We start from the raw sequence: 19,700 nt of genomic DNA, 5'->3' as shown, positions 1-19,700 counted from the left end.
AACTTTTTCTCCCTTACTACTCTCTTCACATCATCATTCCACCAATCGCTCCTCTTCCCTCCCGCACCCACTTTCCTGTAACCACAAACTTCTGCTGAACACTCTAACACTACATTTTTAAACCTACCCCATACCTCTTCGACCCCATTGCCTATGCTCTCATTAGCCCATCTATCCTCCAATAGCTGTTTATATCTTACCCTAACTGCCTCCTCTTTTAGTTTATAAACCTTCACCTCTCTCTTCCCTGATGCTTCTATTCTCCTTGTATCCCATCTACCTTTTACTCTCAGTGTAGCTACAACTAGAAAGTGATCTGATATATCTGTGGCCCCTCTATAAACATGTACATCCTGAAGTCTACTCAACAGTCTTTTATCTACCAATACATAATCCAACAAACTACTGTCATTTCGCCCTACATCATATCTTGTATACTTATTTATCCTCTTTTTCTTAAAATATGTATTACCTATAACTAAACCCCTCTCTATACAAAGTTCAATCAAAGGGCTCCCATTATCATTTACACCTGACACCCCAAACTTACCTACCACACCCTCTCTAAAAGTTTCTCCTACTTTAGCATTCAGGTCCCCTACCACAATTACTCTCTCACTTGGTTCAAAGGCTCCTATACATTCACTTAACATCTCCCAAAATCTCTCTCTCTCCTCTGCATTCCTCTCTTCTCCAGGTGCATACACGCTTATTATGACCCACTTCTTGCATCCAACCTTTACTTTAATCCACATAATTCTTGAATTTACACATTCATATTCTCTTTTCTCCTTCCATAACTGATCATTCAACATTACTGCTACCCCTTCCTTTGCTCTAACTCTCTCAGATACTCCAGATTTAATCCCATTTATTTCCCCCCACCGAAACTCCCCTACCCCCTTCAGCTTTGTTTCGCTTAGGGCCAGGACATCCAACTTCTTTTCATTCATAACATCAGCAATCATCTGTTTCTTGTCATCCGCACTACATCCACGCACATTTAAGCATCCCAGTTTTATAAAGTTTTTCTTCTTCTCATTTTTAGTAAATGTCTACAGGAGAAGGGGTTACTAGCCCATTGCTCCCGGCATTTTAGTCGCCTCATACGACACGCATGGCTTATGGAGGAAAGATTCTTTTCCACTTCCCCATGGACAATAGAAGAAATAAAGAGGAACAAGAGCTATTTAGAAAAAGGAGAAAAACCTAGATGTATGTATATATATATGCATGTGCGTGTCTGTGAAGTGTGACCAAAGTGTAAGTAGGAGTAGCAAGATATCCCTGTTATCTAGCGTGTTTATGAGACAGAAAAAGAAACCAGCAATCCTACCATCATGCAAAACAGTTACAGGTTTCTGTTTCACAGTCATCTGGCAGGATGGTAGTACTTCCCTGGGTGGTTGCTGTCTACAAACCTACTACTATATATATATAAAATAGAATTTGAGTTAAAAATCTAACACAAAACTTCTTTCACAAATCTATCACACAATTACATAACCAATTTTTTCTTAGAATTAAGGTTTAAGTTAAAATTTTATTTTATATACAAAACGTACTCAATATTGTGCCTTCCTCTAGGGGGTGGAAGTTCTTGGGTAGGTACTCTCTCTTCTTCAAAGTGTTCTCTGCTCTCTCGGCTTTGACGTCGCTCACGCTCACGTTCTCGATCTCTATCCCTTTCTCTACCTCTATTTCTAACCCTCTCCCTTTCTTTTTCTCTTTCTTTATCCCTGTCCTTTTCTCTATCTCTATCTTTTTCTCTATCTCTTTCATGATCCCTTTCCCTATCATATTCCCTTTCTCTATCACGATCTCTTTCAAATTCCTTTTCACGCTCACGATCTCTGTCCCTTTCTCGTTCTCCTTCCCGGGCACTGTCTCGTCTCGAGTCTCTTCGGGAACCACTGCGTTCACTTCTTTCCCAAGATTTTTCTCTACTCCAGGACCTTTCAACAGAACGCCTTCTCTCTCTATCTCTGTCTCTTTCCCGATCTCTTTCCCTGTCTCTGTTTTCAACTCTATAATTCCTTTGATCCCTCTCCCTCTCCCTTTCTCGTTCCCGCTCATACTCCCGGGTGTGTTCTGGTTGCTCTTCCTCCCATTGTTTGGGTTCTTCATATTCCTGAGGAGATCTTGGAGGCTATAAAAAAGGTATAAAAACTCGGTGAGTCAATATAATGTAATAAGCATTTTACTTTCCAATATAAAACATAGATGGGTTTATATAGAGTAAAAGTCTTCTAACTGTAAGTGACCACAATGGAATTTAGAGTATTTAATATAAAAAATGGGTTATTTTGGTAATATTTAAATTTTTCTGTACTGTTTATTATACTGAACCTAGTCCTACCAAACACTAAAATTGACTGATTAATTACCAAAAATTCAAAATGCATTTCCAATATGCCAAACAATTAATGATTACATACGATTAAAGCATTACGTACATCTACAATACAGTATTTGAAAAGCAGTTATGGATATTTTCATCAACAATTGTTGTTGGAGGGTTTAAGGACTGTGATGGCCCTAAGACTAAATGAAACCTACCAAAGAAAGCATCAGAAGAATGGACCAAGACAATAACTCTGTTACAGCTCACTAAAAGTATGACCACTGGCCCTGAAGAAGACACCTGTAAGGCCCAGGATGCCGTGCATTCTGGTGGTTCAAAGCACTAACTGTCAAGAAGAGGGGGGCTATAGATAGTGCATAAGAGACAAATGACCTGTGGAGAAGTCTAAAATGAGTGTAACTAGGAACACTAGTGCATGATGTGTTCCACTATATACAGCTGGAAAGATCACAACTGACAGGAAGGGGTACCTATGAGCCAGGGATGGAAATGGTCCACAAGTTTAACGTGCTCCATGAAAATCCTTGTTAAGACCATGTCCAGTGCCCAGTCAGGACAAAATACCCAGAGACATGCACTCATGAAGGACTGAGCAAGCACAGAGCCAATGACCATAGAGAAGTATAGAGGTTCTCTTCCCAGAGATAGCAAACCTCCCACTTGACCCCCAGGGGCCAACTCTTGCCTGTCTATGCTCAATGCAGTTATGAAAAAATGAATAGGCATAAGAGGCTGGAGACAGTGGAAATATCATGTCTAAGGGCAATGTGTGGTGTCAATATTATGCAGAGAGTTTGCAGTGCGGAAATTAGGAGGAAGTGTGGAGTTACTAAAAGTATTAGTTAGAGGGCTGAAGAGGGGCTGTTGAGGTGGTTTGGTCATTTAGAGAGAATGTAACAAAGTAGAATGACTTGGAGAGCATATAAGTCTGTAGAAGGAAGGTGGGGTAGGGGTCGTCCCCAAAAATGTTGGAAGGAGGGGGTAAACTAGGTTCTGTGGGTGAGGGGCTTAGACTTCCAGCAAGCGTGCGTGAGCATGTTAGATAGGAGTGAATGGAAACGAATGGTTTTTGGGACCTGATGAGCTTGAGTGTGAGCATTATTATAATCAAAAAGAAGTGCTAAACCACAAGGGCTATACAGCATGGAGTGTGAGCAGGGTGATATTTTGTGAAGGGATTCAGGTAAACCGGTTAGCCAGACTTGAGTCCTGGAAATGGGAAGTAATGCCAGCACTTTAAAGGAGGGGTTTGGGATATTGACAGTTTGGAGGGACATCTAAGCTGTCATGTCTGAGCGCCTCCACAAAGACAGTGATTATGTGTGAGTGATGGCGAAAGTGTTGAATGATGATGAAAGTTTTTTCTTTCTTTTTGGGTTACCCTACCTTGGTGAGAAACAGCCAGCGTGTTAAAAAAAAAAAATTAAACAACAGTTTGCTAGATACAACCCACTTTTTTTAATACCAGACTGATACGACACTGATGAATGAAGGGTATTACTGTGTGCATTGTAATGTTTACTAGGTCTTGCCTTTACCTTGAAGCATCTTATGTCAGTCTTTTCGTTACCTAGTTTATTTCTTAATTTAGTATGAATTTGCCCAAAAGTAGAGAAGATCCTCCCAGTTGAAGAAGAGCTTGCTAGAAAGCTATTTAGTTGAAACTAAAGTGGTAGATTTTTCTGCTTTTGTTTTCATGAGTTTCCACCACTTGACCAGGGAGAAAGTGTGTTATTTTTGGTGTAGGCTTTGATTTAGGGTACATATCCTCATCACCAATGGAGAAAGCAAGGAGAGGTGGTTAAACATCTTCAATGATCTGTGTCAGCCATTCAGTAGCTCCATGGTTAATTTACTGCCTTCTTACTTGTGAAGTGCTTGATATGTCAAAAGGTGAGTATGTGTCACACACTCTTATAAATGATTTCTTTGTAATTATGTAGCACAGGTGCATCTTTTAGGTGAAGGCACACTTGCATGCATTCACCCAACACGCAGTCATCTCTCTGTAACTTACTGAATGTGACAGACACTATTTCAGCCTCCATTTAAATGCTTTCATTATGTACAATGGACATTATGGTGTTCAAAACAAATCTCAAAATCTTTCTGACAATTTTTGAGAAATGTTTCTATGCACACTTCTTGGCTATTCCACCATGTCACTGGGAATTTGTGGTGCCAGTCTCTCCTCCTCCTCTCAACCAAGCTTGAGACTGGTGGTGGTTCCTAAAATACTTTTGCACTTCAACAATATGACTTAACACTGTTTTGGGAGATATTTCCTTTTCAACAAGACTTAAGTAATGTGCTGGACATCCATACATTAACAGGTCACACCTTCCTGCAGTACCTTCTTTCTTCTTTTCTTCCAATTTATCCCTCAGCTCATTCCTTGAAACCACCATCTTTTCAGTGTCTGAACAAAATGCAATAACCTGAAAAAAGTAGAAAAATAAAAGGATGTGAAGTTTTAACAACCCATAACCAAATTTTGAAGAATGAAATATGTTCTGCTATTGGTACCAAAGTACTGAACAGTGTAAACTCAAAACAGGGTACAATAATGTCAAATATTACTTTATAATATGGTTCAATAGAAATAATATTTCTCTGCATTACTGTAATTGCATATCTGATGCTATATCATGCATTGTAGTTAGCTAATATTGGTATGAAAATGTTACGTAATACAAACAGTATATTATTATTGGCACCACACCATTTTCTTTTAATGCTGCTACAGTGCTGTATGATGTACAGTACTACATACAATGACAGAACAGTATTTAAACAAACATTTGCTATCAAAAATTGTATGATTTTAGATCTCAGTATATAAGTATACAAATATAGTCCTTTGTCAATACAAAAAAATCAGTACAGTATACACAGTGACAGTACACAACATTTAAAGCATACATCTCACCTTATAAGTTGCCTCAAGGTAGTCAATTGCATTTTCTGCAATATCGCAACAGGAGTCTTCTTTTGTGATCCGGTATCAACTGAATGCATGAAGAATGATGTGGTGCCATTAAGAAGGCATTTTCCAATGATGGGCTAAGTGTGGATGTAGACCCAGGCATCCTGTATCAGTGTAACATTTTCTCTCTCCAGATCAGAAACCAGTGCCATTTAACATTCCTTCTTCAACTCATCCAGAAAGTATCCACCAATGTCATGCCTTGCTGAGGGTTTATGTGACTCTCCTCTAAACAATGTTACAAGTTTTTTCAGCTGTTCATTTTCAACAACACTGAAAGGGATATTACAAGCACATAACACTCTGGAAATTGCAGGTCCAACTAGAAGTAATCCGGTAGCTGCACGACCCAAGGAAGGTATCCTGAATTCCATAATCGCAGTCCCCTGTGCCTCAATGCACATGACTGGAATAGTGCAGAGCATGGAATAAGTTGATAATGCAGTTAAATATTAACAGTGAAGATCTGAAGGTAATCAGAGGAGATGTTCACAAGTTATCATATGGAAACTAAAATCCAAATATCTTCAAACAAACAAACAAAATTTAATTCTTTGCAAGATTACATTGAGATTATGAAATTACAATAATGAGTTGCAGTGCAAAGAGAGCCACTATCATGCCTAGGTATTATGGGCAGACTTAATTTAATGGCTTACAGACTACTTAATACTAAAGAAATTGATCATAGTTTGTTTAAGTTGTACATCTTTTTTATATTTATAGTTGACAGTAATTTTACTCTAATTACAATAGTTTCAAAAATAAATATTCAAATTATATTATGGAAATATAACATTGTGAGTTGTTAAAAGTAGTTCACAGTACGAGAATGCTACAATTGGGTGTAAGGCAGTTTTGGGTAATAGGTAACTGGGAGATTTTTGGTAAAGTTAAATATTGAATACTGAGTATGTAGTTTAAGGTGAGTAGGTGGCTTTTGAGAAGAGCCTTAAATTGGTGTTCAGACCTGGTTACTTTAGTATTTACTGGTAATGAATTCCAAATTTTGGGGCCCTTTATGTGCACAGAGTTTTTATACAGTGAGATATGTCCTATGGTCGTGTGTCCTGTTAAGGTTGGTGATGAGAAGTTTGAGTGGAGGGTTTATGTTTGAATGTAGTGTTCTATGTATGTAGTAGGCACATGAATAAGTATGGATGTTCTTAACAGTGAGCAGTTTCAGACTTTTGAATATTGGTGGAGTATGCTGTCGGGAGTGGGAATTTATATCATTCTGACTGCATCCTTTTGCTGGGTTATTAGTGGTCTTGGGTGATTTAATGTTGTTGATCCTCATGCACAAATTCCATATGTGAGATAAAGGTAGGTGAGTGAATGATACAGTGCCAGGAAAGCTGATTGTGGAACATAGTACTGTATCTTTGATAGTATCCCTACTGTCTTAGAGATTTTCTTAGAAATTTGTTGTGTGTGTGTCTGGAATCTGAGGCTACTGTCAAGGTGGATTCCTAGGAATTTCCTCTCTGTGAGTCTTGTGATGGGTGAACCATTTAGCATTGTGTTTAGTGGAACATTTGCAGCTCTGTTTCCAAACTGAAATAGGTTTTGTCAGTATTGAGGGTAAGCTTTTTTGTCATCATCCAGGTAGTTATTTTCTGCAATTCGGCATTAACAGTGTTAGCCAGTATGACTGGGTTTGGGTGAGAGAAGATGTATGTTTTGTCATCTGCAAATAATATGGGTTTGAGTAGCTGTGATGCATTTGGTAGGTCATTGATGTAAATGAGAAAGAGGAGTGGGCCCAAGACACTTCCTTGTGGGACACCGACTGTGATTTGTTGAGTGGAAGAGTTTGCTCCATTTGTGTACACATATTGGCTTCTGTTACTAAGGTATGACTTTAGGTAGTTGAGGGAGTGCCCTCTTATACCATAGTGTGTTAATTTAATGTACAGCAAATCATGGCCAACTGTATCAAAAGCTTTACATAAATTAATGAAGATTCCCAACGGGAGTTCTTTCTTCTCGAGAGCATTGTACATACATTAGTTCTAGCACGTGTATAATAGCATCATTTGTGCTTTTATTAGTCCTGAATCCAAACTGACAGGGGTTTAGTATGTTGTGTGAGACAAGGTAGGAATAGATCTGTCTATGAACTAATTTTTCAAAGATTTTAGAGAGAAGAGGTAGGTTAGATACTGGTCTATAGTTATTCAAGTCGGTTTGATCACCTTTGTGGATCAGGGTGACCCCTCACTATTTTGAGAATTGATGGGAAGGTGGAGGATTCGATGGATTTGTTAAAGAGTGTTGCAATAATTGGTGACAGTACTCGAGATGCTTTTTTGTACATAAAAGGCGGCAAGTTATTTATGTCCCCTGCCTTGTTTCTGAGGGTGTTGATGATGAGCGAGACTTCTGTTGGGTTGGTTGGGGCTAGGAATAGTGTATTCGAGTAGGTGCCTGTGAGGTAGTTTGATGGACGGGTGTTTGAGCTTGAGATTTTGCTTCAATACATCTAGTATGTAAATTATGACATATACAAACCAAATCTAATTCAAGTCTTTCAAAGAGATCAAAGAGACCAATATCCTAAAATATGATTCAGTGTTCAGTGAGCCACTAATCAGCCATAAGACTGGCAACCAAAATGAGTTTTTCACAAATGAGAAACAAAATTCTGCAGACATCTCCCGAATCTCTGATATAACTCTAACCCCACTTGACTTTGAAGAAGCCATTGACTGAATGCTCAAGCACTCTACCCTGAGTCCAGACTCATGGAAGTCAATATTCATCAAGAATTGAAAGAAACCCTCATCGTGTGCCTTAAATATTCTACAGAGTAGAAGCCTAGACACTGGAGTCATCCAACAGTCATTAATTAAAAACTACTAATACTGCCCACACCCCACAAAGGTGGTGGTAAAACAATGGCAAAAACTACAATCCTTAATGTCCCACATTATCAAGATTTTTTAAAGGGTTTTAAGACACAAGATTATGAATCAAATGGAATCACTGCAGTTGCACAGCCTAGGTCAATATGCATTCAGAACTGGTCACTCCTGCCTTTTGCAACTACTGGACCATTATGATATGGTCCTGGATGCTCTTGAAGACAGACAAAATGCAGATATAGTATACATTGACTTTGCAAAAGCCTTTGATAAGTGAAATCATGGGGTAACTGCACACAAAATGCATGCAAAAGTAATAACTGGGAAGGTAGGAAGATGGATTTTAAACTTCCTCACAAGTAGAACCCAAAGAGTAACAGTACACAGACTGAATTCAGGGACAAAAAAAGTGAAAAGTTCAGTCCCCCAAGGGACAGTATTTGCCCCACTTCTCTTCCTCATTCTCATTTCTGACATGGACAGGGACATTATTCATAGTGCTGTATGATCCCTTGCAGAATTTGTATGAATGCAGCATTCACTGAAGACACAGCAAGCCTCCAAGCAGATATAAACTTAGTCTTCCACTGGGCCACTGACAACAATATGATGTTCAATGAGGACAAATTTCTGTCATTACACCATGGAAGAATGGAGGAAATAAAAAGAAGATCAAAGTATGAGACAAACTCAAACCACTCAATAGAATATAAGTCAAATGTGAGAGACCTTGGAGTGATAATGTCAGAAGATTTCACATTCAAAAAGCACACCAACGTTATTATTGCAACTACAAAAAAAAAAAAAAATGACATGTTGGAAAACCAGAACCTTCAAAATGAGAGATGCCAAGTCAATGATGATTCTAACAGTCACTTGTTCTCTCTAGACTGGATTATTGTTGTGTTATAATGGCCCCCTACAAGGCAGGGAAAATTACTATGCAGGAAAATGTACAGAGAACCTTTACAGTTCGTATAAACACAGTGAAGCACCTAAATTACTGGAAGTGCTTGAAGTCTCTAGAACTGTACTCCTAAGAACACTGGTAAGATACATTACCATCTACAACTGGAAGATACTGGAGGCATTAGTACCAAACCAGCACACCAAAATTATTACTTATGAACACAAGAGGCTTGGCAGATAGTGCAAGATGCCTCCAATGAAAAGCAAGGGAGCGATGAGTACACAGAGCTCAATAAATGTTAAGGGACCACAACTCTTCAACACCCTCCCTTCAAGCATTAGGGACATAACCAACAAACTCCTAGCTGTCTTCAAAGGGGAACTTGACAGATTCCTCAAAACAGTGCTTGATCAACTGGGTTGTGGTGTATACGTTGGACTGCAGGTGGCAGGCCTGACTGATCAGGCCAGCAACCAGGAGACCAGGTATGGGACTGGGCCCCAAGGGCAGTGGCCTCTGGAAGTGACTCCAGGTAAAACTCCATGTAAGAATTCAGAAGCAACTAAGTTTCAGGAGTCGCATTAGCAACCCAAGAGAACTGCTAGTAAACTCAGCAAGTTCCAGCTCAATATTTTATTGGGAAACTTTGATAATAAATACGTACATGAAAGATTGATTTATATTTTATTCTTAAGTTTTTTCTGAGGCCATAAGAGAAATGGTAAGAATAGGAAAAACTGGGGTAGGACAGAGCACTAAAAGATACTGTGGGTAGACAGGAAGGGCAGGTGGCCCAATCATTTTGGATGACTTTTTAGAGAGTGGTTATTATCACAGTGTCCACTGTGTCCTAGTTTCATGTTTAGCCTGAATAATGCAAACACACAAGAAACTGGTCAGAGAAGAATTACCATATTTTTAATTTCAAATCCAATGCATAAATATCAATAAAAATACAAGAACTCCATAAATATTTAATTCAACTCACCTATATCTCAAAGCTACAGAGAACAAAAGTTAAAATATACAGGCAGTATGATACTGTAATATTATCCAAGATGGTAAAACTCCTTACACAAGAATTCAGATAAGATGCACATTAACTTTACAACAAAGTACATAGTTATCTCCTCAACATAGTAACTTCAAAATTAAAACAACAAATTATTATTTTTAACTCTGCCCAAATATATTTCAAACCTAATAAACAGAGTTAAAAAAAAAAGAGGAGGAGAGCCAAGGGAAAAATCCAAATAATAGTAGCATTCCTCAAGCCTCAGTGTCAAAGATAAGCTCACAGAACTCTTGGTTGAACAATTAAACAAGAGACCCACATTTAGGAATACAAACAATAATTAGAACATATATTGTATTCAATTCATAAAGTTTTCTCATCAACATAAGAAATATCCAAAAAAGACCATGGCCATATGTATAAGCTCTGAAGGCATAGTAAAACTCTGCAATAAATCTATAACATAATATACAAAAGGTTGTATAAATCTGGGGTGGATGGAAGGAGGGGCTGGGGTCATCCCATAAAGAGTTAGAGACGGGGGTAGAGGACATTTTGAATAGGAGCAGAGCGTGAACATTCAGCAAGCACACATTAAGATTCGAGAGAAGACGAGTGGTTTTTAGGATTTGATGTCCTTCCGGAGTGTGAACACAGTAACATTTAAGAGGTTTGGGAAAACAGGTTAGCCAGACTTGATCCTAGAGGTGGGAAGCAGTACCTTACATTTTAGAGGATGGGTAGGGTGTTGTTATTTGGAGTGTCATTTGAACTGTAATACTTGCACGCTTCTGGTAAGACAACTATTGAATGAATGATTGTGAATGAATTATGAGTTTCCTTTTTTAGGTTACTCTACTTGGTGGAAAATAGTAAATGTAATAAAAAAAAATTTTTTATGATGATAGAGGATAGCTTCCTTTAGACCATGAACCAAATTTTAAACCAATAAGATATTTAGTTTAGACAATCCAGAGCTAACATTAAAAGGAAACTGAGCATCAAGGAGGATAAATTAAAAGTACAACATAATGAATTGTAAACTAACAATTCTCTAGCTTGATCCTAATCAGTCACATAGCCAGTATCATCGGTAGAAACAACATTCAATTCTTGTCTAATGTAATAGAATACAACCATTGCTTCAGATAAGATTCAAAAGATTTACATCATCGTTTATGTACTTGGAATCGCATTGTTAACAAGTATTTCTATAACAGTAATTTTTAATCAATTTTCACATAATGGTATTTACAATTTTGAAAGAAACATTCACACACAAATGTTTCAGAGATTTTGGAAGAAGAGAGAAATTTGTCTAATGTGGCAAAACCGAAAACAATCTCAGGCTTGCAATTACTTTAGGTTTCCTGGATTTAGTAACAGCATTATCTATCCAGTTGTGAGGTACTGAAGACTATTCATTATTTCACAAATTTTACTGAGCTCTCCATAAGAATATTCAGGGCTGCATACATGCAACACACACAAAAACATGAATACAAAAACACTTTCCACGACGTACTCCTAGTTATCAGAATAGTGTATATGTGAACATACAATAATAGGTGCCCTATGCATATCAAATTTAACCCTTTGACTGCTTTGGTCATATATACATGTCTTACGAGCCAATGTGTTTGACGTATATATACATACTCAAAAATTCTAGTGGCTTCAAATCAAGCAGGAGAAAGCTGGTAGGCCCACATGTGAGAGAATGGGTCTGTGTGGTCAGTGTGTGCAGTATAAAAAGAAAAATCCTGCAGCAAGCAGTGCATAATGGGGAAAAAAAAACTCCAACCATATTTTTGGATTAACACGCCGACTTTGAGATGTATTTTTGTATAGTTTTTATGGTAATATTCTCATTTTCGTAGTCACATTAGATAGAATGGAAAACATATTATAGAAATGGAGGTGATTTTGATTAGTTTTACTATGAAAATGACCTTGAAATGGAGCTCAAAGTAGGGGAAATGTTTGATTTTTGCAAATGTTCAAGAGCAAACAAATGACGTCATTGTCCAATAAATGTCCAACTAGCCATTCTAATATGCAGTCATGAATGGGTTGACATTATTTATACAATTTTTACAATATTGCAGTAGTCTGCATAACAGTAAATCTTCTAGTTTTTGTTTGAATAAAAATTAAAAAAAAAGAAAGCAAGAGTATCAGAGGGGCCTGGAGACATGACTAAAGAACAAAGAGAATGTTATTTTAGAGCCAGGAATGTCTGCATTGTTCATTCTGGACCCTATTTTGAAATTGGCATATTTTTTAATTTGTGTGAAACTGGCCAAATTGCCAATTTCTGACCGCTTTATTGGGTAGTTGAAATTGGTAAATGGGCAGTTTCTTGTACTCAATCGAAAGAACAAATGAAGTTCTAAAGAAATAGCTATGAGTTTGATCGACTGGAACAATGGAATTAGCCGAAAATAGGGCTCAAAGTGGGTGAAATCGCCGATTCGTAAATATTGCTGAGGTTGCTAACTTCGCAAGAGCGTAATTCTGTAAGTTTTCCATCAAATCTCATACAGTGGACCCCCGAGTTTCGGCAGCCTCGACTTTCGTGAAATTCGACCTCCGGCGAGTTTTTTTGGGAAAAATTTGGCCTCGAGTTTCGTGAAAAGACTCATGTTTCGGCGACCGTCCGGTACCCATCTGCCCGTCACCGCGCACACCAAGCCAGTCTCCCACACCATTCACGCTCAGTGTGCCATTGTTTTTTGTGCTTTCAACTGCTAAATAAGTCATCATGGACCCAAGGAAAGCTAGTGCAAGCCCTTTGGTAAATAAAGTGAGAACACGATCCAGAGGGATTCTGACGGGGATGTGGAAGAGTTGGAGGAGGACCACAGGGAAGAGCTAACCACTGACGAACTGCAGGAGCTTCAATTGGAACAGCATCAGACCACAGCCGAGGAACTTGCTTCAGAGGAGAAGGAAGAGGGAGTGGATGAGGTGCCTTCTTCAAAGATTAAGGAGATTTGTGCAATGTGGAATGAGTTGCAAAGTTTTGTTGAAAAGTATCACCCTGACCAAGCTGAAATAAGCCATATCTGCAACATGTATAATGACAGTGTTGTGTCCCACTTCAAGGAAATCTTAAAGAAACACCAGAAAAAGACCTCTCTGGACAGATATTTTGTGCGACAGGGGTCCAGTGACCCTCAAGTTGTTCCCAGAGGCATTAAAAGAAGAAGGGAAGTAACCCCAGATAAGGACTTGCTACCTAAAGTCCTAATGGAAGGAGATTCTCCTTCCAAACAGTAGTGTACACCTTCCTCCTATCCCCTCCTCACGTCTTCCATCCACCCAGAAGTCTTCAGTAAAGGTAGGTGTAATGTTATTATTATTTTTTTAAATGCATGTACAGGAAGGCCCCGCTTTACGGCGTTTCACTTTACGGCGTTCCGCTAATACGGTCATTTCAAATTATGACCAAAACTCGCTATACGGCTCCCCCCACCTGACTTTCTAATACGGTCACCGCGCCCCGCCTTGTTTGTTTACATTCTTTGTGAGCTCAGTAAGCACTAAGTCTCTCCATTTTGTCTGGAAACTCCAAAATTTCAAATGTTTTTAAAAGTTATTTCATATTTTATATATACTCTGATAATTATACTTATGTATACCTGTACTTAAATAAACTTACATACTGTGCTGGCATGCAGGTACACATTAAAATCAGTAAGAGTGTCTTATGTCTCCAGACATCATATTAGTAATGATAATAATAATCATCGTCTCATTTAAATGTCGTATATTATGTTAAATACACATTTTCATTACTCCATCTATGATAGTTTTTCAAAATTATATAATAAACACGATACATAACATAAAAAGATGTTAAATACACCCCACAATAGAATAAATAAACATAAATATGAGATGTGGTAGCAGACGACTTGCACAAGTGACGCCATATTAGAAATGATAATAATAATAATAATAATAATCACCGAGTCTTATTAAATGTTGTATATTACGTTAATATACACATTTTCATTAATCCATCCATGATATTTTTTTCAAAATTATATAATAAACACGATACATAACATAAAAAGATGATAAATACACCCTACAATAGAATAAATAAACATAAATATGAGATGTCGTAGCCAGATAACTTGTACAAGTGATGCCAAGAATAACATTTTCTCTAATCTAACATAAGAGAAAATGTGTTACTGGGGGTAACTGTAGAAAATTATTCCTTTCGCATGTATGTAAGTAAGTTTATTCAGGTATACACAAATACAGTTACATAGATTATCATACATAACAACATATGAGTAGAGAACCTAGGATAACCCAAAAAAGTCAGAGTGACTTATTTCCATTGCCTTCACTCAGAGCATCATTTCTTCTCAAAATGATGTTACATGAGAATGGGAGTGTTCTTCTTTATTTATTCTACCGTATCAATGTAGAGACAACCTGTACACAATGTAACTTGTACACAAACCAGACGTGTACACTTCGTTTACAAAACTTACCTTCGCCTGGTTTGTTTACATAACTCTGCGCCTGTCCTCTCTCATGCATTCATTCTTTCTCTCTCTCATTTATTCGTTTTATCTCATTTACTTATTCCTGACCCTACATTAAGACTACAAATATTTTAAGGTAAGTAATGAGTGAACTGTATATACATTTTATCGCTCTGGGATGCTTAAATATCATAGAATTGTATGTGGGTGGGGTGGCCTGGTATGGTAGCCTGGCTGACTACCATACATACCACACTTGATTTCTTACAACAAATACTACTTGTCTCACCCTAGATTAAGACTATAAATATTTTAAGGTAAGTAATGAGTGCACTATGTGTGTATTGTACTTTTTATTGTTTTTTGATGCCTGGTTCTATTGCTAACTTAATATATGTTAGTGTAAACTTGTTATCTAGTGTTTGTATGCATTTGTAAGTGGAAAAAAAGGGTGTTCCACTTTACGGCGGTTTCCGCTTTACGGCGGTAGCCTGGAACCTAACCAGCCGTATAAGTAGGGCCTTCCTGTACTTGATTTCTGATTGTTTTCATTATGTAAATCTTTATTTAATTTGAAAAAAAATATTTTATTTTAATATTTTTGGGTGTCTGGAACGGATTAATTTTATTTCCATTATTTCTTATGGGGAAAATGGTTTCGAGTTTCGTGAATTTCGACCTTCGGCGGGCTCTCTGGAACGGATTAATCACAAAACTCGGGGGTTCACTGTACTTCTGGTGTCATTACCATCGGGAAAAGATTCTCTATCATTTTATGAGAAAATTTTTTTTTTTTTCAAATATTTTGTGACACCAGGAGACGCCTCAGGATTTGGGGTTGCGACAGTCAAAGGGTTAAAAGCCCTCTCTGTTTTATGGATACAATTACCTAATAAAAAGGAATAGATCAGTAGTAAATTTGATGGGACAAACTAGATAATGTAATATAGAAGAAAATCTTCAAGACTTTTGCTAAAAGGTCATAAGCTAATTACATTACCTACATATCTCATCCATTTAGCATGAGACAGTATCAAGCATTTTAAAATCTTAGCTTTATATAATCTGTGTATACATATTCAAAACTATGAACATAGAGTTTCACACACAGCTGTTCTAAATTTCTGTGTATCCAAGCTATTACTAAACTCAATTTTTTTACTATTATACTATAACTTAATGAAATCAATGATGATGAAAAGATTAAGGGGAGGACTAAATTTTGGTAATTTATCAGCCAAAAATTCAAGGTTTCTCCACTAGAACTTTTGTAACAAAAAAGTAACATCAAAACCGACAAGCTTAAAATCCAGTCTTGTTAATAGTAATTTTTCAAATAGATTCACATTATTCTTAATATGAGAAGCAAAATTTTTTCTACTTGAGTCCTTGAGTCAATATAATTGAATAACCCTTTAGACAGCTTGTATGCTATTGACCCACAGAGGACTAATTTTAAGCCTAGTAGAGTTACCATATTTATGGGTCATATGGAGAGGGTGTTGTATCTCTTGAGGATAACTGTTTGATAAGTGCATCATCACCTTTGAAAAAAATTAATTTCTTATAAAAAGTATCAGAATCTCTAAGTAAATCTCTAATAAATAAGGTAATCCTACAAGACCTATATTATCTTCATGAGGTCTGTAGTATACAAGCTATGTAAGTGACAATTTATATATTGTATTAATTTTAAAAATATTACTTTCCTTCTTCAAGTACGTTAAGAACACAAAACATTATGTACATACTAGAGATATGAAAATGAAAAGAAAAAAATCTGCAACAGTCCAACTAAACTCTAACCTTTGTGTCCCACTCTGGCTGGACATCCTCTGAAGGATCATGGGAAAATGGCTGCTGCTTGCGCTGTAGAAATAAATTCTAATGACAGACATGCAGCAAATACAAAAATCTATACTGAATACGAAGTGAAGAGCATGCTAGGAAGTAATATAGTATAATCTTCAAAACATAGAAGAAAAATACATAACACCTATGTATACACTACATAGAAACATTCAAAATACTAAAATGTTGTATAGTTACAAGAAGTACTTACACATTCTTGCGTATCTTCCAGCCAATCTCTAATGCGATCATGTGTGTTGACTTTTTCTGGAGGTGGGTGAGGCACAACCTCTCCACGTTTCGTTGATTTCGGTGGAGTTGGCTCCCTCTGAACTTTGGTTAAATGGCCATATACAGCTAAAGTGATTGTATTATAATTCCCTCGAAGCAGTAATCCATCAGTCGGAACCTATAATATATTTACTTTCTAGATGTGTGAATACAATGACTGTAATCCATTAACTTAACTTCTGATATTTTAATGAAAATCTGATAAACTGCACACATGAAAACATAAGGCATTTACTGAACAATAAATTACTATGCATATAACAATAAATTTAAAGTACTGAGTAGTTCTTTAATATAAAAAAAATTCTTGGAAAAAATCATTATGTTTCGTGCATTATCTGGAAAACTATGCCCATCTTTGCAAAGTTCAAAAGAAATCTGCTTAAGTAGCTGTTTATTTACTGTACTGTACTTAACCCTTAAACGGTCCAAACATATCGACATTCAAATTCATAGTGCTACAAAAGTAGATCTACTTTTTTTTACATATTTTCAAATATAACAAAAAAAAGATCTACATTTTTTTACATACTTTCAGATGTTGAAAAAACATATATATACGTTTGGACCATTTAAGGGTTAATACATGTTAGAATTCCCCACTCATAATTGGTTGATGACAAGTGCAGAGACAGTTCAGGCATTTGCTAAATACTTTCCTGTAAGCAAGCCACTGACTCTGTTGGAACCTCAGGGGTAAACATAAGTAAGAGATTTTCACCTTGTAGCTATATACCTTGATTTTTTAACACCCCTCCCTTATCTCACCACTGATTCTTTCCCTTTAACCAGATAGGTTAGGGTGCCTGGTCATTTCTCACCTAAATAACTTAGTTCCTAGAGGATTGTAAGCAAAAATTATTAACCTTTAAACTGTCCAAACGTAGATCTACGTTTTTTCAACATTTGAAAGTATGTAAAAAAAAACGTAGATTTTTTTTTTTTTTTTTTTTTACATTTGAAAACATGTAAAAAAACTTTGATCTACTTTTTTTTTTATATATATTTGAAAATATGTAAAAAAAAACGAAGATCTACTTTTGGAGCACTACGCATGTGAATGTAAATCTGTTCGGACAGTTTAAGGGTTAAATGATTACATTGACATTTTCCTGTAACATTATTCCAATGTCACAGGAAAATTTTTTGAGTATTTACAGTACTTTTTTAAACTTATTTACAATTATTCTTCAAAATGCTCTATTTGTATAACGTTTACCCATTTTGGTATGAAACAAATTATAATATATTTACTTTTTTTTTTTTTTTTTTTTTTTTTTATTCGCCGGTATTCTCCTATTTATTTCACATGAACCAGTTAGAAATATACAGTATACTTTATAGGCATGCCCTCATTTCCCTGAGAAAGAATAGACTTGTGTGAGCATGTTGGATAGGAGCAAGTGGAGGCAAGTGTTTATGATTTAACATGCTGTTGGAGTGTGATAAAGGTAACATTTATGAAAGGATTCAGGGAAACCAGTTAGCCAAACTCTAGCCCTAGAGGTGGGTAGTATGGTGCCTGCACTCCGAAGGAGGGGTGGGGGATGTTGCAGTGCAGAGGGTCATCCGAACTGTGATATCGGCATGATACTGATAAGACTGTGATTGGATGAGTGAGTGTTTTCTTCTTTGTCAGGACTCCCTACCTCGGGTATACAGCCGGAGTATTAAAAACAAAGTTCTTACTGTATTTTTTTTTGTTTGTGTAGCAATATCTGATTAATAAAATTACACCAAAATCTCATATGTATTTTCAAGATACTAGTGAAAAGAAAGGTCAATACATGAATACAAAAATGACCGCAGCAGACGTTCATTATAAATCCATTAACAAGAGGCAAGAACTTCATCTCTGTAAAAATGAAAGTAAAAATCTATAGAATACTTAATGAAGGAGTACATTTTAAATTTCTTCTTTCTTTTCTTTATATAGTATACTGTATTCATCCTGTACAAACCCACTACAATATTATGCTCAAAAAAATCACAATACAGCAACTACAACTGAAGTTCAATGGATATGCTTGAAAGGGATTTAATACTACAAATCAAATTACAAATATCAAATTGTATATCTTGAATAACAATTTTTCCAAACTACTACAAAACTGCTAAATAACCTATTACCATCTGATAGAGTGGAATTGAAATAAAGTATACCCAACATGCACTGAATAATAATATAGTTGTTATCGTCACTAGTTTTTAATATCAATTAAAAGGAAGTGTAAAAAAAGTGAATGCTCAAGTATTTAACCCTTTGACTGTCGCGGCCGTATATATACGTCTTACGAGGTACCATGTTTGACGTACATATTCTCATAAATTCTAGCGGCTACAAATCAAGCAGGAGAAAGCTGGTAGGCCTACATGTGAGAGAATGGGTCTGTGTGGTCAGTCTGCACCATATAAAAAAATCCTGGAGCACGCAGTGCATAATGAGAAAAAAAAAACTCCGACCGTTTTTTTTAATTAAAATGCCGACTTTGTGGTCTATTTTCATATAGTATTTATGGTTGTATTCTCGTTTTCTTGGTCTCCTTTGATAGAATGGAAAATATATTATAGATTTTGATTGATTTTACCATAAAAAGAACCTGGAAATGGAGCACAAAGTACGGGAAATGATTGATTTTTGCCGATGTTCAAAAGTAAACAAATGATGTCATCATCCAATAAATGTCCAAATAGCCATTCTAATATGCAGTCATGAATGGGTTGATGTAATTTTTACAATTATTACAGTATTGCAGTAATCTGCATAACAGTAAATCTTCTATTTTTTGTTTGAATAAAATTTCAAAATAAAAAGCAAGAGTAATATCAGAGGGGCCTGGAGACATGACTGATGAACAAAGAAAATGTTATTTTAGAGCCAGGAATGTCTGCATTGTTCATTCTGGT

General features: G+C 36.5%; 1 protein-coding gene across 4 annotated transcripts in view; it reads right to left on the bottom strand.

The window, feature by feature from the left end:
• The window catches only part of vir (VIR_N domain-containing protein), a 195,245-nt gene that overhangs the window by 152,393 nt on the left and 23,152 nt on the right, over positions 1–19,700 (bottom strand). For 3 of the 4 annotated variants that reach the window (XM_070083923.1, XM_070083912.1, XM_070083916.1), the window contains exons 4-6: positions 16,714–16,911; positions 16,458–16,520; positions 1,566–2,149 (exon numbers count right to left, since the gene is read on the bottom strand). In XM_070083923.1, coding sequence (XP_069940024.1) covers positions 1,566–2,149; positions 16,458–16,520; positions 16,714–16,911 — 845 coding nt within the window. The remainder of the gene's footprint in view (positions 1–1,565; positions 2,150–16,457; positions 16,521–16,713; positions 16,912–19,700) is intronic. The other variant, XM_070083931.1, reaches the window with a different exon arrangement.

The sequence above is a fragment of the Cherax quadricarinatus genome, chromosome 1 (assembly GCF_038502225.1).
Source record: "Cherax quadricarinatus isolate ZL_2023a chromosome 1, ASM3850222v1, whole genome shotgun sequence".
Taxonomy (NCBI): Eukaryota; Metazoa; Arthropoda; class Malacostraca; order Decapoda; family Parastacidae; genus Cherax; species Cherax quadricarinatus.
This window is presented reverse-complemented; position numbering and strand designations above follow the sequence as displayed.